This window comes from Peromyscus maniculatus, chromosome 3 (genome assembly GCF_049852395.1).
Source record: "Peromyscus maniculatus bairdii isolate BWxNUB_F1_BW_parent chromosome 3, HU_Pman_BW_mat_3.1, whole genome shotgun sequence".
Taxonomy (NCBI): domain Eukaryota; kingdom Metazoa; phylum Chordata; class Mammalia; order Rodentia; family Cricetidae; genus Peromyscus; species Peromyscus maniculatus.
This window is the reverse complement of record NC_134854.1, coordinates 158745783-158772371: the sequence shown is the minus strand read 5'-3', so window position 1 is coordinate 158772371 and position 26589 is coordinate 158745783. Positions and strand designations below refer to the sequence as shown.

The 26589-nt window shown below is 37.7% G+C and overlaps 1 protein-coding gene across 6 annotated transcripts in view; it reads left to right on the top strand.

Moving 5' to 3' along the window:
• The window catches only part of Lmo3 (LIM domain only 3), a 58602-nt gene extending 32468 nt beyond the window's left edge, over positions 1-26134 (top strand). For 4 of the 6 annotated variants that reach the window (XM_015995409.3, XM_015995410.3, XM_042274206.2 and 1 more), the window contains 2 exons: positions 15943-16068; positions 24590-26134. In XM_015995409.3, the coding sequence (XP_015850895.1) occupies positions 15943-16068; positions 24590-24695 (232 nt within the window). In that variant the 3' untranslated portion in view covers positions 24696-26134. The remainder of the gene's footprint in view (positions 1-15942; positions 16069-24589) is intronic. The other 2 variants (XM_015995408.3, XM_006976495.4) reach the window with 1 other exon arrangement.
• The last annotated feature ends 455 nt before the right edge of the window (positions 26135-26589 follow it).

Below are 26589 nucleotides of genomic sequence, written 5' to 3'. Positions count from 1 at the left end.
GTGCTGCAAATTATCTTGTTGAGGTTTTCAGAGAAAAACATGACAGCAACATGCGAAGTTGGAATTAAAACTTGAGAGTCAATAGTGTTTGGGTAGTATAGCACTATGGATTTCCCTGTCATCTTTTCTTACAAAGAATACCTTTTCCCTTGTGTGTTTCTGGTTGTTTCTTCTTGTTAGTAATTGTCACACTGTGTACCGCACTTTGGTTAAGAGTGAGAGAGAATTGCCAGCTGAAGTGAGCAGCAGTTGGCTGTCAGGACACATAAGCTCCACCACAGTTCCGTTAATGATGGAACTGTGCTCTTAGTGATGGTGAGATCCTGCAGGAGACACTGCTACCTCTGTACCTCAGTTTACCTACCTGTGGATTCCCTATTTCATTTTCCTAGAATGAAATGATATAATAAGGGGCTGGAGAGATGGCTCAGTGATAAAAGCAAGGGCTACTCAGCCAGATGGACCAATTTGGATCTTAGCAACTACCTTGAACAGTTCAGAAACCCTTGTAACTCCAGCTCCAAGGGATCTGAAAGGTGTTTCTGGCCTCCTTGGACATCCATATAAACTCACACAGACAGAGACATCTGCATGCATACACACATAAAAAATACAAATAAAGCCGGGCGGTGGTGGCGCACGCCTTTAATCCCAGCACTTAGGAAGCAGAGCCAGGTGGATCTCTGTGAGTTCGAGGCCAGCCTGAACTACCAAGTGAGTTCCAGGAAAGGCGCAAAGCTACACAGAGAAACCCTGTCTCGAAAAACTAAAAAAAAAAAAAAAAAAAAAAAAAAAAAAAAAAAAAAAAAAAAACCAAAACAAATAAAATAATGTTTTTAATTATATAATAGTTTCCTTTCTGGTGGCCACTACATTTGGTGGGCCTAGAAATGAGCTGTATATCTCTCTGTGTGTGCCCCATTGTTACTAGAAAGAACACGGGAATTTCCAGTAACAAAACTGAAATTTAAAACCAATAAACGGAACTAAGAGGGACTTTCATAATTCAAGTTTTATTTTCTACCTGAAACATACTTCGGTGAAGTGGTTTCTCCTTGTCAGAGGCAGAACAGTAAAAAATTCCATGTAATATTAACATGCCAGATTGGACTGTTGGGAATATGGCTTATGCTGTCAGGAGAATCTAGATTGGAAAGATACGGATCCTAGGCTGGGGCCCAAAGGTCAAAAGCAGGACTCTCTCTGCTCTAGGAACCCTTCTGAGTCTAAAGAAGCTTTCTGACACCAGTGGTTCTACCTATGCCATATCATACATACATACACCTGTAACTTTTTTTTTTTTTTTGTGATATATATTTTTTATTTTACAATACCATTCAGTTCTACATATCTGCCATGGGTTCCCCTATTCTCCCCCCTCCCACGCCCTCCCCTTACCCCCAGCCCACCCTCCATTCCCACCTCCTCCAGGACAAGTCCTCCCCCGAGGACTGTGATCGACTTGGTAGACTCAGTCCAGGGAGGTCCAGTCCCTTCCTCCCAGACTAAGCCAAGTGTCCCTGCATAAGTTCCTGGTTTCAAACAGCCAACTCATGGAATGAGCACAGGACTTGGTCCCACTGCCTAGATGCCTCCCAAACAGATCAAGCCAATCAACTGTCTCACCTATTCAGAGGGCCTGATCCAGCTGGGAGCCCCTCAGTCTTTGGTTCATAGTTCATGTGTTTCCATTCATTTGGCTATTTTTTTTCAATAATTGAGTAAAACTGAAATTTATTATATGCCACAGTCGTCCTAGGGACCTCCATGCTATATATATAGCCTCTATGGTTCTATGGGTTGTGGTCTGATTGTTCATTTTATATCTAGAATCCACCAATGAGTGAGTACATACCATAACTGTCTTTCTGGGTTTGGGTTACCTCACTCAGGATGATTTTTTCTAGTTCCATCCATTTGCCTGCAAATTTCATGCTTTCATTGTTTTTCTCTGCTGAGTAGTACTCCATTGTGTATATGTACCACATTTTTTTCATCCATTCTTCCGTTGATGGGCATCTAGGTTGTTTCCAGGTTCTGGCTATTACAAATAGTGCTGCTATGAACATAGCTGAGCATGTATCTTTATGGTATGTATCAGCATTCTTTGGGTATATGCCCAAGAGTGGGATGGCTGGGTCTTGAGGTAGTTCGATTCCTAATTTTCTGAGAAACCGCCATACTGATTTCCATAGTGGTTGTACAAGTTTACATTCCCACCAACAGTGGAGGAGTGTTCCCTTTGCTCCACATCCTCTCCAACATTGGTTGTCATTGGTGTTTTTGATCTTAGTCATTCTAACAGGTGTAAGGTGGTATCTCAGAGTCGTTTTGATTTGCATTTCTCTGATGATTAAGGATGTTGAGCATTTCTTTAAATGTCTTTCAGCCATTTGTAGTTCTTGTTTTGTGAATTCTCTGTTTAGCTCTTTAGCCCATTTTTTAATTGGACTGTTCAGTGCTTTGATGTCTAGTTTCTTGAGTTCTTTATATATTGTGGAGATCAATCCTCTGTCAGATGTGGGGTTGGTGAAGATCTTTTCCCAATCTGTTGGCTGTCTTTTTGTCTTATTGACTGTGTCTTTTGCCCTGCAAAAGCTTCTCAGTTTTGAGAGGTCCCATTTATTAATGGTTGTGCTCAGGGTCTGTGCTGTCTGTGTTTTATTTAGGAAATGGTCTCCAGTGCCAATGCGTTCAAGAGTGCTTCCTATCTTCTTTTCTATTAAGTTTAGTGTAACTGGATTTATGTTTAGGTCTTTGATCCACTTGGACTTGAGTTTTGTGCATGGTGATAGATATGGATCTATTTGTAATCTTTTACATATTGACATCCAGTTATGCCAGCACCATTTGTTGAAGATACTTTCTTTGTTCCATTGTATAGTTTTGGCTCCTTTGTCAAAAACCAGGTGTTCATATGTGCATGGATTAATGTCAGGGTCTTCAATTCGATTCCATTGGTCCGTATGTCGGTTTTTATACCAGTACCAAGCTGTTTTTATTACTATAGCTCTATAGTAGAGTTTGAGGTCCGGGATGGTGATGCCTCCAAGGGTTGCTTTATCGTATAGGATTCTTTTAGCTATCCTGGGTCTTTTGTTTTTCCATATAAAGTTGAGTATTTTTCTTTCCAAGTCTGTGAAGAATTGTGTTGGGATTTTGATGGGGATTGCATTGAATCTGTAGATTGCTTTTGGTAAGATTGCCATTTTTACTATGTTAATCCTACCTATCCATGAGCATGGGAGATCCTTCCATTTTCTGATATCTTCTTCAATTTCTTTCTTTAGAGATTTAAAGTTCTTATCAAAAAGGTCTTTCACTTGTTTAGTTAGTGTTATCCCAAGGTATTTTATATTATTTGTGGCTATTGTAAAGGGTGGTGTTTCTCTGACTTCTTTCTCAGCCCTTTTATCATTTGTGTATAGGAGGGCTACTGATTTTTTTGAGTTGATCTTGTATCCTGCCACTTTACTGAAGGAGTTTATCAGCTGTAGAAGTTCCCTGGTAGAGTTTTTGGGGTCACTTATGTATACTATCATATCATCTGCAAATAGTGAAAGTTTGACTTCTTCCTTGCCAATTTGTATCCCTTTGATCTCCTTTTGTTGTCTTATTGCTCTAGCTAGGACTTCTAGTACTATATTGAATAAATATGGGGAGAGTGGACAGCCTTGTCTTGTTCCTGAATTTAGTGGTATCGCTTTGAGTTTCTCTCCATTTAATTTGATGTTTGCTGTTGGCTTGCTATAAATTGCTTTTATTATGTTTAGAAATGTTCCTTGTATTCTTATTCTTTCTAAGACCTTTATCATGAAGGGGTGTTGGATTTTGTCAAAGGCTTTTTCAGCATCTAGGGAGATGATCATGTTACACCTGTAACTTTTAAGAACAATTGAAGAGATGTGGTTTATAACCTCTTCCCAGGGTGCAGCCCCTTCACCCGATGCAATTGTGACATGTAACGCACAGTGTCTAAAAGCCATGCTGTCTTGCTCCAACTTATTCTAGGGTTTGACTGCTTCTGTGTTTTTGCTGGAGAGTGAGGAGACAGAGAGAGTGCAAGGAGCTGATTTTCCAAGAGGGTCAAGTAAGCATCAGGTTCCCCAGTGCACGCTCGGTTCCTTCGGGGAAGCAGAGATGCAGCAATTAGGCAATGGACTGGTGCTCTGTGGGGCATGGACCCCCGCCCTGTAATCCATTCCTTTCTTAATGTGACTTGATCTAGACAGAGTGAAGGCCTATCAGGTGTGAAAAACCCTGCTGCTCCTGGCGTGGAGTGGCCTCCAGAAGGTGATTTGGCAACGTCAATCCCGTCATGCTTGATTTGGACACATCTCAGTAAGGCTGGATTTCTCTACCCCCGATCAACTTCTCAATTAGCAAGCTGCCTTGTGTAACGGCCTTGTTTTGCAGTCCCTAGGGGCTACTTCAGGGGTCATTAGGGTGAGAAGACTTGAGCACCAGCTCGGGCTGGAGCGGAGCTGAAGGAGCCTCAGTGATTCCCTAAACAGTGTAACCCCCTTTCAAGTTGTTTGCTTTCATGGGATTGATTCTTGGCACATTAAGAGGCTTAAGGCTCCAATATCTTCTTTAAAATGCCCCCCTTATCGCCCCTGCAGCTGACAGAGGTTTTTTTTTGACAGGCCGAGAGTAAAAGAGATAAGTAATAGGTTAGTATTGTATCTGTGCATGTGGACACATGGCAGAGAGATTCTCAGCGCATGTGCAAATCACTCCAAAGTTGTCTTTCAAGTCTGCGTAGACCAGTGAACTAGAGCTGTCAACTGGCCCCAGTACCTTCCTGTTCTCTATCGGAGGGTCTGAGTTCAAAATCCTTGCCTCTGACTTCACTCATCAATGATTTTTTTTCATATAATTACTTATTTTTGCAATATTTTCTCTCTTAACCTCAAATAAGCTTTCCATGAATAATATATGTTAATAGTAAGTTTAAGTGATGGGCATTTATAAACAGACACTGGAATGTATTTATTTAATGTGATTTTTCTCCTCATCCATGACTTGCCTGAATGATTTCCTTCATCATTAAAATGCAAGACTTTTTCTTCAATGAAATGAACCTGATTAAAGAAACACACCATAAAATCAAAATTCCCATATTTTTGAGAATTATACTATTTGCAACGAAATCTCTATTTTAAAGTATTACGTGGTTCATACTTATTACTTCTTGCTTTGACCAACTGTTCTCATATCTACCTCTTATTTCTAGAGTTTTAGAAATTACATGGGCAAATTCAAATCAAATATAAAGTATTTGATTTTATATAGTTCTGTCTTTTCTTTCTTGAAATGAATTATTCTGACATATATTTCATGAAGAGATTTTCCCAAAGTGGTTTCCATGTGTTTCTTACAAAAATGTCTTTTGACACCAGGAAGATCATTATATGCCTAATAATTTATACATGATTCCAAAGATAGCTGAACTTGATGCATGAGATAAATTGGAAGTAGGATGTGTATTGATGCTCCCCCAATAGATGCACCCCTATATGTATGAAGGATTTGACTCCTGGGTTTTGATATGTTTGAGGAATAGTTAAAATTCTAGATATTGTGGCTTAACATTTTATAAAAATTATATCTGATATTAATTCCTGAAGGTGACGCCACAAAGGAAATATATATACATCCTAGAAATGAAGCCAGCGCTTTAGAAATTGCATTTTGTAAATAATAAGTTTGAAAACTACTCAGAAAGCATTATGAACACTTTTCATGATGTTGTACAAGTATATAGGAACATACAATTTGTAGTTTGACTATAATTCTTTCTAATTTTGTGACACAAAGTTTGACTGAAATTTCTCTGTCATAATGGTAGATTCAACTTTGTGCTGCTTCATTTTATATCAACATTGAGAAAAATACTACTAAAAAATAACATCAAATACTTCCACAGAATTGTTTTAACTCTTGTTTCTTCTGTTATTTTTTCAGTAACCCCAAAGCACTCATCTAATCCTACCAATAATTGTTTGGGGGGCTTTATTTGGACAATTCTTCTAAATCTTATTTTAATGTAGTCCAAAAATCTTTAAAGGATTCTCAAATTCACACGCATTCACACACACACACACACACACACACACACACACACACACACGCACACCACAATGCTAAATAAACATTGTATTGCTTCTGATTTCCCTTGGATACTACAAGATCACTATAAATCCAGTCTGAGAACTTAAACTCAAGCTCTTCAAATTAATTCTTACCTGAATAATTCAGTTATAGTTAACTAGAATGCAGGATCTTAGAATTTTAAAGTTAGATGCCACTCTTAAGGGATGCTTAGTTCAATCTACATGATGGCTCTCTGGAGGAACTGAGACTCTAACATTTTAAAAAAATTTATATTCTGTTTGATCCTTGATACTTGATCACCATACAGTTTTCTGTTGAGCCTGGGACATTTTTGACAGACACTTAAAGATACTTGATTCATGGGTCATGCTTTAACAGGGTTGCATCAAGAATTCTTTCTCAAGAACCTTAAGAAACAACTTATTGTTTAAGGAACTTAAAAAAAAATAACTCTCCATTATAATAACCAGTGGTAAATGGTTATTTTTCCTCTTATTACCACGACTTATGTTTGATATACAGAAATTACAAAATACATGTAAATAGAACATATTCCATGGCTCTTGTCAATTATGTCTGTGTAATTTAAAACTATGATATATGAGATGATGTTCCACTATATAAATCCTTTAGTTAAGAACAAAAAGGAGGACCTGGGATGACATTTTCTACATACATTTTATTTGGTGAATTTAGCATATCAAACAGATGATCACCACACCCTGTGTTTTATTTCCTTAACAGAAGCAGGAGCACTTGCGTTGTTGTCTTTTATAAATGATCTAAATACAACTTGAAGTTAATTTCTCAACAACAGACTCTTATATTAGTTGTTGCCATTCAGCATAGCAATTTTTTCTGAAGTAAGCTATAATAATTGTTCATAGAAGAAAGGATTGTCTGAAAATTGAGTAGCTCTGCTGTAAGAATATGCTGCATAACCTGTTCAAGTCTAAATTATCAGCAATCTCTAATTCAGAATCTCTGGGTGGAAAGATACAGTCTTTCTACATCAGAGCAAATGAGCTTTGCATTGCACTGTCAGTCAATCTGTTACTGTGTGCCTGGTGTCACACAGAGACACTTTGGGGAACTGGGTGTAGTACCCGGATAAAAGGGTGGTTCTTTGAAACATGTTGAAATTGAAGTGTGGAAACATTAAATGGCTTCTTTGACAAAGGCGAAAGGGAAAGTCTTCCTCGGGGTTACTTCTCAACTCAGGGCTCACCAAGTAGACTTCCTATCTTTCTGTACTTCTTCCTCTTCCAGTCTCTCTTTCTTGATGAAAATTTCATTAATTTGAAGTTAATCAGTCATGAGAAGGGTAAAAATAATATTTCTAAGTAAGGTTCTTACTTGAAACTTTTATATATGATGTAGGAAAAGAAAAGTTTGAGAAGGAAGATAAGAAAGAAGAAATTATAGGCTTCTAAAACGTCTGGGAAAATATTATAAGACTTCAATGCTGCTTTAGGAAAGTGTTCTTTACTTTTTAAGTTTTCACTAGAAAGATGCCTTCAGTTTTGCTAGACAAAGCTTTCTGAAACTCATAATAGAATAGACTATCACTTTAAAAAATCTTAAAAGTTTTTATTTAATTATAAAATTATTTTATTATATTATAAAATTATTATATTATAAAAATCATGTATAGTACCTTCCAGGTAGCTTTTTCTTCACTGTTGTTAAAACTAGATAGAATTTATTTAGTTCTCCTAACAGCTTCCTTGACTGTTCTGGAAAGAGGGTATAGATAAACAGGCTGGGCAGTGGTGGTGCATGCTGTTACTCCCAGCACTTGGGAGGCAGAGGCAGGCAGATATCTGAGTTCAAGCCCAGCCTGCTCTATAGAATGAGTTCCAGGACAGGGAGAGCTACACAGAGAAACCTTGTCTTGAAAAGCAAAATGAAACAAAACAAACAAAAGTACTAAAATATACTATAGGCATTTTAGGGTATTTTAGTTTTAGTAGTTCTAGGTCTTGAACCCAGGGCCTTGTGCATGTCAGGCAGGTATTTCTCCACTGATCCACAGTCACAGACCACAGAGATACATATTGTTTTGGCTATTTGTTCTTCCTTTCATTATAAACGTGTTCTAATTAGAATAGGAAGGCTATGGTTGTTAAGATAAAATAAAATAGTTTTTAAAAATCTATTTCTGGTTTAGCCCATATGTGTTTCCTTTGTTTTCCTGATACTCTTTTATTCTGCTTAATAGTCTGTATTTCCATAACTATAGCGAGAATTGTGCAAAACCTTGTCTTTTCTGTATCACAACAACAAAAACCAAGCTTGACACATTTTTGTTCTAAGATTTTGTGATGCTATGAAATGCAGATACAATTGTCATGTTTGCCCAGAGATGTTATCCTCACCAAATGTTGAGAGAAAAATATTCAATTTTGTTTTCCTCTGAACAGTTTGTCCCAGGGGGCTGCTGTACTGATCTAAACAGCCCTAACACCTGCTCATGAGGCTTTAGAGAGGGCTGTGAGGGAAAAACCCACAGTGATTTGTTAAAGATGAAAGGGCAGCGTTTAAACAGTTTTTGCAACTTTTAACAGTCAGATGTGAAGAAGGAGACAAAGGACTATAGCCAAGTCGCAGCCCTAGAGACTTGTTCAAAGTGACCTTTTCTGTTCCTACTCTGGTGTGTGTGTGTGTGTGTGTGTGTGTGTGTGTGTGTGTGTGTGTGTGTGTGTGTGTATCAGTCTGTCTGTCTTTCTGTGTAAACATATGGGGGATACAAAGGCCAGGTGTTTGTGTATGTGGGTGTGCATATGGAGGCCAGGTGTTTAGAGCAGGTGTTTTCTCCAATTTCTCTGAATCTGGGTGTGATGATTATGAATGGATGTTTGGCATAAGACTCAGAGACCCAAGTATCAGTGAGTCCTACTTTTTGCATAAGTACTGGGATCTGAACTCGGGTTCTCATGCTTGTTCAACAAGTACTTTACTAACTGAGTCATCTCTCCATCCCTCCTATGGCCCATTGTAACAGGGAAATACAAAACAGTATAGGGTGAGAGACCAGTTTAGGATGAGGGGAGATAAATTATTCGTGTGACTGTGGTGCCAAGGAATTAGACAGCTTCTCCTTGTAGACATGTGATATCTTTTCTCTATGTACCGGAGCTAGGATTGGACAAGGCAGCCAGAGCATCCCCCTGCTGTCTTTGTACATTTGTTCTGTTTTATCAATATAGAATGGAAAAACAAAAAGTTGGAAAAGTAATAACATTCAATTGTCTGAAACTGATTAAAATAGTTGGGGTATTGTCATCTACTTAGGTAATCAGTTGAGCTATCATGACTCACATATTAGCATATATGCTCAAATCTCTAGCCTGTATTTCATCTCCATCTTTAAACAAAAAGCAGAAATTTCTAGGATCAATTCCAGTTTACAAAAATTATAGCTCTTCATTTGTTTGAAAGTTATAATTGCCATATATCTGGAAGTATGAGGAAAGCTCAGACTACAAACACACACTGTCCAACACAAATCAGAACTCCATATATCAGCACTCCTGGTAGCAAAAAGAAATTTCTTCTAAAGGTGAAATTTGTCTTAAAAGATTTTCTTTAATACATCATTTGTCTTAAATTTGTCTTAAAAGATTTTCTTTAATTTCATCATCTCCACACACAATCAATATTGTTTAAAGAATTCATAAAGTATTTTATTTTTGTGTATGACAAAGGTCAAGAGTAATCACACACCAAGTCTAACAGTACTTGCTGGGAGCACACAGCTGTAAGTGCTGGGTGCCGTACCAGCCTCACCACAGACGTGAGGAAACAGACAGCTGGCTTGGCTGAAGAGTTAGTTGGAAGTAGGTAGGGAAGGGACCATCTTTACAACAAAACTAAAATTTCTACAAACAGGGTGTGGAATGTGTTGCTGTTTCAACCTGCTTTTCTGAACTATCTCAAGGCTAAGACAATCTAAACTGAATCACCCACCCAAGCTGGAATAGAATCTAAAGTGCTTTACATCAGGGATTTCTTATGAAGAGATCTACTTTGTACTGATGAAATATTAGATTCTTACAAATCTCAGGTGAGTTTAATGGTAAACCAGGGATTCCTTAAATATTTCTTTGTTTCTTTTTCTCTGTCTAACACTCTACCTAAAGAAACAGTTGACAGTGGCTTTCATCAAAATCTCTTTTCCAACTTAACTTTAACATTCCCTTTGAGTTTTCCCCGTACTGATGGATGCATACCTTGCTCAACCATGGAGCTGAATCTTCAAATCTTTAACATTCCTTTACACTATCTTTTGTTTCCAACATATGCCTAACACTGGATCTCAAGAATTAGAAAAATCAGATCTTCTCTCCTAAGTTTAGAAATAATTTTCAACCTAGTTGTTTTTATTCTACCCATGTTAATTTTGTTAGGATGAGAGGACATGAGTTGATACTGTGAGTCCAGCCATTGTAACCAAGTGATCTGGGATGAGCATCCAGCCCCTTGCTCTTCGGTGTTATTCTGCATGATTCAAGGACATGCAGGGTTGAGTTGAGCACAGAGGAGTGACAGTATTGAAAACACTAAAAACAAACAGACTGAACCTTAAGCCTGAGTCATCCCAGCTGTAGTGACCTATCCTGGCTGCCTAGACTTTCCCACACCCCTAATCAATGTATGCTAATTAAAAAATACTACAAACAAAGACTGAACCTGACAAGTTATAAGTGACTTAAAATACAAATGCTTTGGGATACCATGCATGATGTATTCAATAAATAACCCCCAAGTCCTCCAAGCAGGATGTGTGTCTCATGCCATTAATATGCAGTCAGCATTTCAGCTCTTCTACCTTACGTTTAGGAAACTGCACTGCCATCTCTGTGCACCGGTGTATACTGTTAATTGGAAACAAACCAAACGCAAATTAGGAACAGGACTCAAAGTAATGTGAAGTGTGTCATACGTCCCCCTCTGTTTAGTTTTACATGTTTGGTGTTTGCTGGCCTTATTGATTTTAAATTCTCACAACGTCCTCATCTTCCCAACATTAAACTCATGTAAAGACCCAGCAAGAGGAGGACGAGTAAGTTCTATTCTCTTCAGCTTTTTCCAGGGGTGAGATTTTTCAACTTCAAAAGGATGGGATGCTGACAGGGAGTTCATTTCCCATCACTCCCTTTCCTTGGTTTAAGAAGTGATCTTGGAAAGATGATGGAAAGTATATTTACAGGAGACAAAAAAGGCAATTGTCCTTCTCAGTCTGTGGAGTGGCCCCATTCCCGCTGGATTCACACACTCACCAGGACACACTCAGACACACTCAGCAGCCTGCAGTCCTAACTGGAGATCCTTTCTGTCTATTACTATGTCGTACCTGTGGAAAGCAGGGGAACCTTTCTCTATTCATTTCCAGTTACTCTACAGAAAAAGGGTTTCTATGCATGTGATGATAATTAATCTAGTCTCATCCTGAAGATTAAAAGGAATCCTTAATGTTACATTCAGGTGTGGCTAAGTACCTGGCTGGAGGAGAAATTTTTCTCTTTGTTCAAAATTGAGGCTTATTGCAACAATATTTATTTGTGCATTTTTCCCCAAACAATAGATTAATTTGAGTCAAGTATTATGTTTTTCATAGCTTGGGGAAATTTGTTTTAGTGATGTGAGTCACTGACCTGGTTTTGAAAAAAATCTGTAGAAACATCTGGTGCTGTGAGTAAAAGACAGAATATAATGACCAATGCCCATCGTAAACTATCTTTATTATTGCTATGTTCAATGATTCTATGTCTTGAGATTTTCCCTAGCTCCCACCTACCAGGAACTTTGGAAATGAATATACTCTACAGCAGTGCTACCAAAGCTGCTGAACATGTAACAAAGATACAGAATAACCTTGATGACTTTCAAATCGTAGATGCATGTATTGACTAAGTGTTCACAGAATTCCTGAATATCGTCCTGTATGGAGGCATCACCCAGTGCCCAGAGAAGCCGAGCTGTTCCAGAAAAAAGCTGTCTGTTTGGTTTTTATCTTGCCTGTTTTTAGATTGTCAATACTAGGTAGTAAAAGCAAAAATTGGAATAGACAAGGAATACAAGTATCTTTTGTACATTTAGAAATAGTGATAGGCATAGATGTGGTACCCATGATGTATGTTACTTTTTGTCTGGCAAGTCAACTTTTGATAGTATGTCATCCACAAGGTGATAGCCATATTGCATAATGTTTATTATGCATATAAATATTACGGGGCAACCTAGGTCATAAGGAGGCCAATTAACCCAACTGTAAATGAACAGTCTATAATATTTCCTAAAATGAGTAAAAGAAACCAGTCAGTCTCTGTTTTTCTCCATCACAAATTCACAAACTGGTGAAATGTGATTTATTTGGGTCTAAGTGTCAAAATGACAGGTTTTTAGACAAAGCTCCGTTTGTTTTAATGTACTAGAAGAGCATGCAGCCCTTCTTTGATGGTGATGGTGAGAATGCAGCCTAAGCATTACAAACACGAGTTCCAGTCATCCCCTTAAACGAGTGAGTGAACAACACCAGAGAGGGTTCAAAACAGTGCCTAGGATGCTGATCTTTTGTTTAGAAGGATCTTATAATTAAGAGGCTTTTCTTAATTATTTCCCAAATACATCAGAATATTGTTCAAATGAAGACCTTAACAAAAATACCTTACGTTTAACTGCTGTGTGTAAAGATACATTTTTGCCCGAGAATCCAAATCTAAGTTACCAAACGGTACCATCATCCGCTGAAAAAAAATTATAAAAATATTACTTCATTTTCTTGTGCAGAGAATCTTGGGGTTCACTCCCACAAACCCCTGAGGAAACCAAGAACATGAGCACAGCTACAGAATGAGCTCTTGATCCTTGGACAGAAACTGAGGGAAAAGTCTAACAAATGCATCGTTTTGCAGTAAATTAGATCAGATTTCCGCATCTCCGCACTCAGTCTGTGAGCTGACAGTTCAGTAAAATGTTCCCTTGTAAGGTTCGCCCTCCTAGGAAAAGGGGCAATAATTCATCATTAGGATTTCAGAGTCCAGGTGTAGATGGAAACTGATGGAGCCTCCAGCGAGGCAAGGAAAGTGCACGGAAGAAGAAAATTTTATCTGAAGCCTAATTCCCTGGTTACAGCAGAGAATAATTAAGATAATATTGCTTCAAGAGTCCTTTAATGATTAAAAATCACATATGCAGAATCCATAAATTGGGGGGCAACAAATTGGAAGGCTGTAACACCAGAGAGCTGTTTTGTGCACATTGTCATGGAAAGTGTACTGGTGGCAGAACACTGTACAGGAGCCACCAGAGACTGGGACCATTCCAAGGACTTTGTTTAGATGCAACAAATCATTTGTCTGTTATTAACCCAGAGCTTGTAATTATGCAGATTGCCATAGATTTTCCTGGGCCTGGAAGTGAGATTGAGGGTTGCTCACAGTATAGCAGGCAGCTCAGGGCTGGCCATGCATTACTGAACTTGCCACATTTATCATGTTGACTGATGGCAGCAGAAGCAGGTCTCAGGTCCCAGTGGTTAATGTAGTGGGTAATTAACTGTCATTTGCCTAGTAATAGGCTGATGATCAATGGTTTGTGTGGAAACAAATTCTAATCAGGTAGCTGATAAATGCTCAGCTAGCAAGAGCAATTGAAATTGGGGGAAACTATGTCCAGAATTTCAAAATGGCATTGTGTGTGTGTGTGTGTGTGTGTGTGTGTGTGTGTGTGTGTGTGTGTGTGTGTTTATTAGGTGTGAGGAAAACTGAGTAATTCTTAACAATGCCCTTATCTCATATGAGTGAGTGTTTATATGCTAAAACATAGCAATGTGCACATAATAAGGACCCTTAGAACAGAAGACACAAACGACACAAGTAAGTGATGTGTGACGTCTGAATAGATGGCATGAAGCATACTCAGAGGTAAACGTGCCATGATACAGGGAACTAGAATAAGATGAAGCCAGGCATGGTGGTAGACAGCTGTGATCCCAGCACTCAGGAGGCTGAGGCCTGAGGATTGAGAGTTCAAGACCAGCCTGAGCCCCATAATGAAACACATCACACAAAGAGATAAAGCAAAAAGCAAAAAGGAAAAGATCAAAGCTTTGGTTTGTGCTGGTTTCATTTTTAATGATTCTGGGAGTAGACCTACAACATTACATTGTTCCATTAAGTCCTTTTTAAAAGAAGCCTATTTCTGAAGATAGGAATTGCAAACTGAGACTATAAAGATTATTTAACTTACCTTATTTAACCTAGGCTGGCCTTGAACTTACTATGCAGTTGAAGCTAGCCATGAACTCCTGATCCCCCTGCCTCCACCTCCCAAGAATGCTGGAAATATAGGTGTGTGCATCCAGCAAAATGAGCATATGAAATTTTAAACAATCTTTAAGGAAGATAAGTATTTATGCATCTTGTGGCAAAGCCTGTTAGCTTCTGTAGTTGGCGCCCAAGAAATACCAGGGCATCATTTAGGAAGTGCTTGCTGTTTCATCCTCAAAAGGCTCGTGCTTTTGAAGAAAGAACCCAACAAAAATAGGAGCATGGGAATCTGTGACACGTTTTGTCAGACTCTCGGGCATTGCTGTGACAAGCCTTCCAAGTGTCACCATTAGTTCCATAATAGGAAATGGTTATAAATTGAAAGATGAATATGCTCACCTTAAGCAAGGACCTTTAGAGTTTAGAGAAAGAAATGAGACTCCAGCATGTTTGTGCATAATCCTAAAATTCAATAAAATGAAAGGCTAAGACTTTCGGAAAAGTGCTTTTTTATAACCAAAACAAGCTTTCTCCATAGCACCTTTGAATTCATTAGTTTTGAACTGCTTTTAATTTCATCTTTCCCATGAGAACCATTATATTTTTCTCCCATCAGCCTGATGCTGGAGAAAAAAGAAAGCTGGCAGATGGGCTGGTTTTTCTCTGAGCTCATTCCCTAGTTTTAAAAAGACCTTAACCACTGTGCACAAAATATTATTTGTAATAGCTTCTCATCACCATTAACAACTTTAAAGAAACTTGCTTTGAATGCTGCCAAAGCAGATAGAAAAAATATTCTATCTCCTCTCGTATAATGTTAAGACTCTTTTGGTACTGTTTTCTAAGTCATTACAATTTCTAGGCATCTTCAGCAAATCAGATGTGTGTGTGTGTGTGTGTGTGTGTGTGTGTGTGTGTGTGTGTGTGTGTACATTTTCCCAGATTATTGCACTAATTCTGATAGCATATTTCAACCCAGCTCCTGATCTGGATATGTATAGCTCATAGCCTCATTTACTGTAATGTGTTACCTGAGTTACATAATCACAGCTGTAACTGTGCTATAGGACCAGCATGTGCATGCACCTCTGTATGTTAGAATCGTAAGTGGCTTGTTCATAGGGGCTCTTTAATGTCATTGGCGAGCCTTTTAGTAATTAGATGTCAAAGAGGAGAGCATCAGATACATGGGGTTCTTTTTTACTAAAATGCTACTACGTAATGTTAAGGTCTGATTATACAGCTTTTATATTGATACTCCAGCAAGCATTTTTTGAACGAATTTACCCAATTGACTGCTGTTTGTTGTAGATATGTAAGCATCCTAATGTGTTTGCCTTTTCCTTTACTCTTAAAACGAGATGAAATTTTCATCTGGAGAGGTCAAGGAGGATGTATTGCAGAAGAATAGAAGAATATATATATATATAAAACTCATTTATGAACATCATAAGGCATTGTGCATGGATCACTTCAAAGCATAGATTAACAGCTTCTCAGTTTGCAAACCCAGGTTTCCCTAAGTTGAAAAAAAAAATGTTTATTGTTCTAGGCTGTTCGGTGTAACGGGAAACTGTGCTGCCTGTAGCAAGCTCATCCCTGCCTTTGAGATGGTGATGCGTGCCAAGGATAATGTGTACCACCTGGACTGCTTTGCCTGTCAGCTTTGCAACCAGAGGTGAGTACATTTAGTACATTTAATTTGACCTCCCCAAATGATGCCACTCACTAGGCTGGGTATTGATTTAATAGGTGGGAATGATCGCAGTCCACTTTGTTAGACCAATTAATCTTCACATTCCGCAAATGTGCACTCAACACCAGAAACGAACTGCTGCAGAGAGAGGTCTTTAGACTAGCTTCAAAAGACGGTATTATGTGATAGCAACTGGACACAGAAATACTTCTACTGACTTCCAGACCCATCATTCATTCTTGTTATTGTCTTATTATCTCTTAATATGGTAGTTTAAGATATCTTTGCAAGGGAGTAATGACATGGTTCAGTGAGCAAAGCATTCTCTGCACAAGTGTGAGGACCTGGGTTCAGGGTCCTTGTCGAGATGGACAGCTTAGGACATTCCTGTGACTTTAATCCTCTTACAGCAAAATGGGTACAGAAGGGGGCAGGGGGTGGGGAGACGGGAGAGTCCCCCGGAGCTTTGAAACCAACTAACTTGGGTACCCCGCATCCAAACAAAGTCAAGAGTGAAGACTGACACAGAATCTGTCCCTTGACCTCTATGGATGTGCTGTGGCAGGTGTGCATGTGCGCGCGCGCGCACTCGTGTGTGCACACACACACACATGCATGCACGCACACACACACATGCACACACATACGTACACACACATGCATGCATGCACACCTCTACCTTTTTTTCTGTTGTGTGATTCTTTTAGAGGCAAAGAATTGGTAACAGAAAGTTTGTTTTCATCTTGTCTGTGTTTCTTGCCTCCCCATCTCTTGACTTCTCTGGAATTCGAAGCGTGGTCTCTCTATACTCTTAGTTACCTCTAATCTTTTGAGGAGGAAACCAAATGAAGCTAATAATTAAACAATTACCAGCATTGGGAAGACATCAAAGGGAAGAATATTGCCCAGAAGTCTAGAAACCTAAGTTGAAGTCTGAGCTGTGCTACAAACTGGCTGTGCAGACTTAAGCTAACTACATCATTTCTCTGGATCCAGTTTCCTTATTTGTAACACTTTATTAATCAGTTCCAAAACTCTTTCAAACTAAAAGTATAATAAATCCTTCACTTTTGTTTATCAAAAATTATACCCCCCATGGAAACTATCCTATGGCTACAACCTGTTTTCCATAGGTAGTACAGAGTATGGAATACTATAAATATGCCTATCATAGCCAGGCATGCTGGTGCACACAGTTAATCTCAGGTGTCAGAGGTAGAGGAAGGCAGATCTCTGAGAGTTCAAGATGAATCTATCTATGTAGCAAGTTTTAAGACAGCTGGTGCTACACAGTATAGAATCTGTGAGAAAATGTCCACATAGTGTGTCATCAATAAATATTGCTTTGCATTTTCAATTTATGTAACTTTCTCTGAAAAGTCCTGTTTGATTCAAAGTCTCTTCATGAGGCCCTATGAAATAGTAGGATATGATGTTTGTGGTGAAAACAGATTCAATTTCTGGTCCCAACACATATTAGCTAAATTATTAGCTTTGTGATTTTCAATATGTTATTTAATTTCTCTAAATTGCTACACAGTTTTGTGTCAATAAAATAGAGTATTGAATGCATTTTCAAAAATCATTCCTTCTATATTTATAATTTGTCCTGTCCAAATTATACCCCAGTGTCTTGTTATTTCTATATGGTCTATACCCCAATAGAGTCTCTTGCCAAATTTAGATGATTAGAATATTGCCTACTTTATCTTATTATATTGCCTAGGCAATAACTTAGGAGCCATCTTGTGTTTTGATTCTTCTCAACAAATGTTTTATATTAATAATTACATCAGTTGATAGTGATACTTAGCCAGCAATAAACAAACAAATTCACGTTATCTTTTATAAAAATATGGATATATACAAACACAAATATCCACGCATCCATCCAGACACACTTATATGCGCATGAACATGTATGTGTACACATTTTAAAAGTGTGCTAGTCATAATGGCAAAATACCTCTGTTCATTTGACAAGTTGATTCAGTGACAGCAGGAGTAATGACCATTATCCTTAAGAAAGAATCTTGTACAATTGTTCTACTTAGAAAAGATTACGTATTTTTAGAAGAAAATTTTAAAATGAGAAAAAATTCTAGCCTTCACTATTCTAAAAGAAAATGGTATTTTAGTACATAACCACTCATGGTTTTTATCCTATGTGTATGTGACAAATTATGCATAACTTCTATGTGTCATACTGATATGTAATCAGATTAAAAAGATAGTAATAGGAATCCCTCACATGGTGGTCACTACCTGTAATCCCAGCACCCGGGAAGTGGAAGCAGGAAGATCCAGTTAGTTGCAAGCCTGCAGTGTGGTGAGACTCTTGTCTACAAATATTAGTAGGAGCAACAGTAGCAGTGGTAAAAGAAATAAGTCACAAATTTGGGAGTAAGTTGAGAGGTTGGGTGTGTCTGGAAGGAGTTCAAGAGATGGGTGTACTGAATATGATGCCAATGCACAGAATGAATTAATAAAATACCATGTTACACAATTTAACAGGGAAGGATCTTAATGTATGGCACTTGAACCCTTTCTTTTAATCTCTGTTATTTATTTATCTTTTTACTTGCTGTTAAATTTTCTTTTAAGATATTTTAAGATATTTTGCATTCATTTTTGTCATCAAGTATTAAGTCCACATGGTGTGGTCTGATGCTTTGGTTATTTCTATAGTACATTTTGCATCATTAATAAATACTGACTCTTTAAGCAGACAAATATTCAAATATGTGTCAGGATACGTTCACAGGAGTGTAATTGGTTGTTCAAAGAATGCAACAGTTTGAAAGCTTAGGATAAATATTGACCAAATGACCTTTATAAAAGCTATACCTATTGTTCCCACAGCAAATTTGCTCATGATCTCACACATTCACCCTAACACTGGGGCTTATTATTTAGAAAGAAATTCTTGTCACCTTCAGAGATGAAAGCTGCTACCTGTTTATAATTTTTAATTGGTGTTTATTTGCTGACTTGTAGTCCTTCAGATTTTCCTCCCCTGAGGAACTGTTTATGCCCTATGTCCATTTGCCTACCAGGGCAGGCTTCCATATTTTATCTACATTCTGCACTGAAAATGAAAGCATCATTCAAGTGCTAAACTCAGCCTAAATCCCATTGTGATACAAAGTAATTGAAGGTAGTTAATGCTATTTACAAATCATAGATCAGTTTTATTTCATCATGGAAATAAAAAGTTACATTCACAATTAAGTCAGTCTGCTCAGTAGAACTCAGTCAAGTAAGACAAATGCTCCTAAATTTTGACTCTAAAAACTGCTTGCATTCTTATGGCTGCAAACACTATTCCAACCTCATTACAAAAGCACCTAATACATTTCTGTGTCCACTTCATTTATTACCTGCCGTAAAGAGGCTGCATATCTTGAGCACTGGTTATGCACAATTAGCACTTGGTGATTGTCTTGTCACTGTGGTCCTTACAAGACAAACTTCCTCGATGCAGGAAGTCAGCTCATCTTCATCAGTCCAGCAGAGCACACAGATGTGGTCACCCCGAATACAGAAGAGTTTCAAGAGAGTAGATGCTCCTCTTCCCCTGAACCTTGCTGTGGAGGCACAATCAGTGTGGCCATGCCTGACAAAACCTGTGCACAATCTTGTCCAGCACTCTTTTTTCCCCGAGAGAAACAGGAGGGAAAAAGGTCATTTGGTCATTTGGACATGTCTCCTTAAGCAAACTTTGTTGTGCTAACATAGAGTTGGGAAAGTACAGGAGACCTCAATCAGATGCCAAGAACTATAAGGAACAAGGAATGATTAGAGCAAGAAACACAGCCTTCCACTGGGAAGAGCACATTATCAGTTTGTTGGTTATCCATCAACAAATGATCAGCCCTAAAAACATACACACAAGTAATATTATACAGACACAGAAGACGTGCAAAAAGTTTAAATACTCTGCCCGAAATAGTAAATGGTCATCTCAAGACTTTAGCCAAGCAAGTTAGGGTTTTACTCTCGGGAGTGGACCAATTTCAGAAGAGTATTGTGTTTTCTGACTAAGAATATGGAAGTATAAATAGATCCTGCAGGGCTAAGGTAAAGTTGACTTTGAATAATTTATAGCAGGATTCATGATATGGACAGCGTTCCTTGGTGCTTAAAGGATTGTTAAGGAGTGAGATATGCAATGATAATTGGGCTGTCAATGGAGAAAAGACAGGGAATTTGTTCATGAGTGTAGGGATTGGCAAATGCCTCTTGCTGAGTACTGCTGCACAGAGCACTCCATCCTTTAGTGGCTATGAATGCGGAGTGAGAAAGTAGATATGTTGGGAATACAGACCAGATTTCGTCTTCCTTTTAAACATTATAAAGACAGAAATTAGTCATAATTGGATGCCATTAACCTCAGGGAAATAAGACAACTAAGTTAACATTCTCACTTCTTCAAATTCATATTACAAATGGAGGCATCTTAGAACAGGCTTTGACAACCTGCTGTATCTGGAAGGGGCGGGAGGTTTGAGAGGGAGGTAAGGGGACACCAAGAGGGGTGAAAATGTTTAAAATATGTTCTATTGAATTTTCAAAGAATCAATAAAAAATATAAAAGGGGAAACTGCTCTATGCTCCCTATTTTAGAACAGAAGTTTATTAATTACACTTCATTCTTATGCTTCTCGGGACTCAAAAACTGTATGAAGTCAGCTAGACTCACCCTCAGCTGGAAATTAATTGCATTCTTAATTTCAACATTTGAATTTTAGATTAGTTAATAACCTAATTGGCATCCTTTTTTCTTCTTTAGTAATTTTTGAATGAGGATAAAGCTAATAGGGTTGACCATACCCCACAAGCATTTAAGACTGCATTATAGTAAGATAATAAGATGATGAGTAAGATTTCCCAAGGTTTAGCCTGGCCTGTTAATACACTTAGAACATTCTTTAGCCAACACCATGTTCAAAAGATTTTCTTTACAAATGTAAAATCTCAAAAGAAGCAGGTTATATGGTGTTGGAAATTAGCTTTTCCTTACAAAATTAGAGTTACTACTTATTTTGTTGCACATTTAACTCCTGCACTGTTACTTATTTCTTCATGTCTACATATTTGAGTCTATGTACATGTTGAGTGTGGATACATACATGTGTGCACATGTGCTCCCAAACACTTGTGTATGGTGGGTGAGCATGAAGTGTGCACAGATGAGTGTGTATGTAGAGGCCAGAGGCTGACAGTAGGCATCTTCTGTAGTGGTATTCTCTCCACTTATTGTTTTAGACAGTCTCTCACTGGACCTCAAGCTCTTCAGTTCAGTTAGAACAACTGATCAGCAAGCTCCGGGGATCCTCCTGTCTCAGCCTCCCCAGTTCTAGGGTTATAAGCAAACACTGGCATGCCAGGCCGTTTATCTGTGTGCTGGGAATTGAACTCTTTATCTTTGTGTGGCAAACACTTTACCACCTCCCCAGCTCCTATGTGGGACATTTTTAGGGACAATGATGATCTCAACTGAACAGCCATGGTCTGCTCCTAACCACAGCTGCCAACACTGTTTACACTGTTTTGTAGGTTAGTTGTGACTGTGATACTTTTAACCCATGTTCTATATCATCTTTACTTTTACATATAGATTGAAATGTACATAAAATATACTTTACCCAGTTTTAAGATGTTAATTATGAAACCTTTCAGAAAGGAATATTTAACTATTTTGATGTATTTTCTCTCGCTTTTAGATATTTCATCCATTTCTGTCTCTCTCTACACTAGTCAATGGGATGTGTGATATACATCTCATCAAATGGTAGTTAGGTTTATGAAAAATGCAGAAGAAAATACAATAATGCAAAGACTGTGGGTCTGGGTGTGGCAATTCGTCCCTGTAATAGCAGCATTCAGGAGGCTGAGGCATGATGATTGCCATAAGTTTGAAGCCAGTGTGGGCTTCAAAGTGAACTGCAGGCTAGCCTAAGCAACAGAGTGAGACTATTTCAAGAAAACAAAAACTAATAAGCAAACAAACTTATATTCACTCTTCACATTGTGAGACCTGGGTGAAAGAATAGGCCAGAGATCGACAAATAATTGGCTTGTCTTCAGTTCTCCACCACATTTCCTCAGGCTGTACAAACCCAGGCAGGCCTTTGGCATTCTGGTAGGAGCTCTGGTATACTGGCTGACTGGGCTGGATGTGAGAAACAAGTTTGATCATGTTACTTGATCAAAAGGTGCAGTTTCATCTTTGTCACCAGGAGAAGGTGGGAATCTGGACTGTATCCATTGCATTTGCTTTGCTGCCTTCCCTGTGCTTTCCATGGTGACTCCCTCTAGTTGGATACTATGTCCTTATCTCTCCTACAGAGAACTTAAGTAGGGAAAGAGTGGCATGCACCCATGCCTGCATCAGGTAAGTGACAGAAGCAGAACATGAAGCCAGGTCCCCAGGACTGCTGCTTCCAGGTGAAAACTCTCTGAGACAACCTTGATCTTACTTACCTACAAAATAAAATATGCTGTCTTAAAGGACTCTGAGCTAAGAATGACAGGATACCACAGGACAGGATGGGCGACAGAATCCCATCTCTGTATATGATGACTAATAGAATTTGAGCTCCTGATAATAAACAAAGTTAAAGACAATGAACATTGAAAAATATCTTCAGATAAGTTGCATTGTAGGAAAACCAACTCAGTAACAGCAAGAAGACAGGAGTGCTTTATTGAATGTATTTATTCAGATATGATATTATATTATATTATTAAGGAGCTGAAATTAATTTCAACAGTAATATAAATGGATTGTCTTGAACACTCATTAAATATGTCTTTATTGCTGTTTCACATAATTTTTCATAAAAGATAAAAGTCAAATTTGGGCTCCTAAGGCTTGTCCAAATAAAGAATATTTCCATTTATCCAATATGTCTTCATAGTTATGATAGCTACATAAACTGATTTATTAAACATCACTATTTAAATTCTATATTTAAAGCATACAGGCTAAAGCTAGCAAAAAAGAAAAATATACTCAAACTCCCAAACTTAAATATGCATCTTGTCCAGCAGATGCAGTGGCAAACAAATCCAGGATTTCAAGACCAGAGCTGAGTCGCTGCTTTAAACCAACATCAGCAGTAGGCAGTAATCCTGGGGAAAAAGTAAATTCCACAAATAAACAGACCAATTTTCCTTTAAGAGGAGAGCTAATTCTTTTCAATCTACTTTTTTTATTACACTATTTTCCCCTCTATCTACTTAGCTAGTATAAGGATAAATTTCCAAAGCTGCCTGGATGGAAAATAAATAGATTCACTGTTTGTCTAGAATTCCAATCTTTGCAAATGTAAATCAGTCCAAGTGCCCCTCATTTAAACCTTTAACTTTACAGAGCATTAGAGGGTGGCTTTCACTTCACCATTTAATCCATCCACTAAGATTTCTGCCTGAGCATCATTCTGAATTGACTATCCGATAAAGAATGACCACCACCAAAGGTCACAGAGGTCGACCTGTATAATTACAGAGTTGTTCTCAGCCAACTCTACCAAACACTGCTGTTTGATCATTAAATTGTTACGTATATATATATATTTGTGTATATGTATATATTTGTGTATATATGTATATATATATTTGTATATATATATATATGTGTGTGTATATATATATATATATATATATATATATATATACAGATCTCCCCAGAGTTACTTTATTGCTAAATGTACTGGAAATAGCACAAACATTTACTTTTTACCTGAATTGTGTCTGTAGTATCACCCACTGGGAAACTATATAAAAAGAACACTTATTAAAACATTACAATCTTGCACTTTAAACAATGCTTCATAAACTAAAATGCATAATTAGCTGCTGGGAGCTGGTTTTATTTATCACATTAATATTAGGAAGTTCATCCAGGTTACTCTGTCTTAATGGGTAGCATTCTAGTAAGTGACATCTACTATTTTACAGCTTGGGAATTTGCCATGGAGGAAAATAGCTCAGCCTCAGTATACTTGGGCACCTTTCACTGGACAGTAGGCACTTCCAAATTACTAAGATTTAGTCATATTTAATAACAGAGTTAAAGAGAGCCTGGAAGAGAAAACTTCAATTTCCTAATTCTTTGGTTCACTGTAGTGCCTTTTATGGTTTGATTAATTGAACAAAGGACCAGTATAAAATCATTCATAATCATAACAGTAAAAACTTATATCATATTTAATTTAATAAATGAGGGTGTATATGTATCTAATATTTTCTTCTTGCCAATGTAGTAAGGAAAAGAAAAAGAGAAAGGGGAAGAAATAAGGACTATCACCATTGGTGTCCAAAATGTTTACCTTGCTGTTCCTATGATGTTTATATAGGAAGGTGAAGTTTAAACGCTGTGTGCAAGTGCTAATAACTGAAATAAAACCATTTTAACTTTTACAAATGAAAGTAACTTCCTAAGACAGTCTTTTGGATTTTAGTAGTCTTAACACACTTTATGTTTTTATACTTTCAGATTTTGTGTGGGAGACAAATTTTTCTTAAAGAATAACATGATCCTCTGCCAGACAGACTACGAAGAAGGCCTAATGAAAGAAGGTTATGCACCCCAGGTCCGCTGATCCATCGACATCACCCCTAACAACACAAAGCACTACATTCTTTTATCTTTTTTGCTCATGTGTATATAAGAATTGACCCAGGAACCCACTAAATAGGATAGTGGTAGGACAGCAGGATGGCCATACGGAATCAAAGGCGGACTGCATCTTTATGTAGTGAAATTGCCCCAGTTCAAGAGTTGAATGTTCATTATTAAAGAAAGAAAAGTCATGTATATATTGCTGGGTTTTTTTGCTTGCTATTCGTTTTTGTGTCACTTGGCATGAGATGTTTATTTTGGACTATTGTATATAATGTATTGTAATATCTGAAGCACAAATGTAATACAGTTTTATTGTGTTACCATTTGTGTTTCGTCTGCTTCTTTGTATTGTTGCATTTAGTACAATCAGTGTTTAAACTTACTGGATATTTATGCTTTCTGTGTCTACCAGCTATTTTCAATGAGCTATACCTTTCTAGTAAGAATTGAAGAGAAAACCTCACTGATGACACACAGATAAAGCAAGACTGTCAACATTAGAAATACAAAAATAAATAAATAAACACACGCAGAGCAGTTAGTGACATCCACTTCTTATGGCAACTACAGTTTGGTGTATTCATGTTCTCATGAGAACCCCCTATTTTCAGGGGACTAAGGATCAGCTTTAAAAAAAAATGATAAAGATTTCATCTTAAAGCACTTTCATTTTATACCAACGTGCAAAGTGCCATTTTTAGAATCACTTTAATGCTTAGTGATGTACTTTTAACATCCTTTATTGTGTTCCTTACCTTCACTACAGATTGATTCTACTTTCCTTTTTTTAGTCACACACCCTATGTGACCTAGTGCCTTTGGGTAGCATGTAAACATTTTTCCAAAGGGTTACTATAAATGAAAAGGCATTACCACAATTATGACATAATTTTCCAAATTTTAAATTTCTTATATAAATGTTGTCCAGGTTTCTCTCTAGGAGATGGGATTAATGTCTTTATAGTTAACGAATTGATGGCACTGAATGGACTTGAGTGTGAATCCAGAGAATTTAGGATGATACCATTGAGACTATGATGGCATTTGATTCAGATAGTGGTCTGCTCACAGCAATGTCATTACAGGTACAGAATCTTATAGAGGAGAAACAAAGGGTTCATAAAAAGTTGAGAACTGTTTAGTGATTATGTATTTCACCTGCCATTTACATGTTCAGGACACTTTGAATTTGGCATGTATCGCTTCCTCAGCCCCCATGTTCTTTAATCTTCCTACTCAGATTATGTAACACGGGCTTAAATCTAACATTTCATTTTTTTTAATGGTGAAGTGTTTTCCCCTTATTTAAATGATAGCTGATGAAGAAGAATGTTCTAGAAACAGAAAATGTGGGAAATGATTACTTAAATTGCAATTAAGGAAATAAAACCAAGAATATGGTTCCTTCCTCTGCTCACACTTTGTTATTTTGGTTTTGCATTCTTTGATGAAACCGATTTCCCACAAATCCACTCCATACAGGCACTGGGAACCTGTTCTCAAGCAAACTCCACACCGTGGGCTTTCTTATTTTGTTCTTCACCACTTGTACAGGAAATGTCTCCCACTGTTATTTGTATTACATATTTTCCCTGCCAGTTTCTGCATTACAGATGGCGATGAAATGTTCTACCTACATTCTTGGTCTGGGGCCAAAACATTAAGCTGGAAACAATGCTGGTGTGTCTTTGAATCATTATGAAACATAGGTTTATTAGGGAAATGCAAGCGGATCTGAATATTGCCTCATGAAAAAAAATGGTTCTGTAAAAAGTCAATGAGAGGCATATTCTCCGAATGCTTCATTGTTAAGAGTGTGCAAGTCCCACTTGCTCCAAATTTGAGGTAAGATGAAGAATTGTAAAAGTATC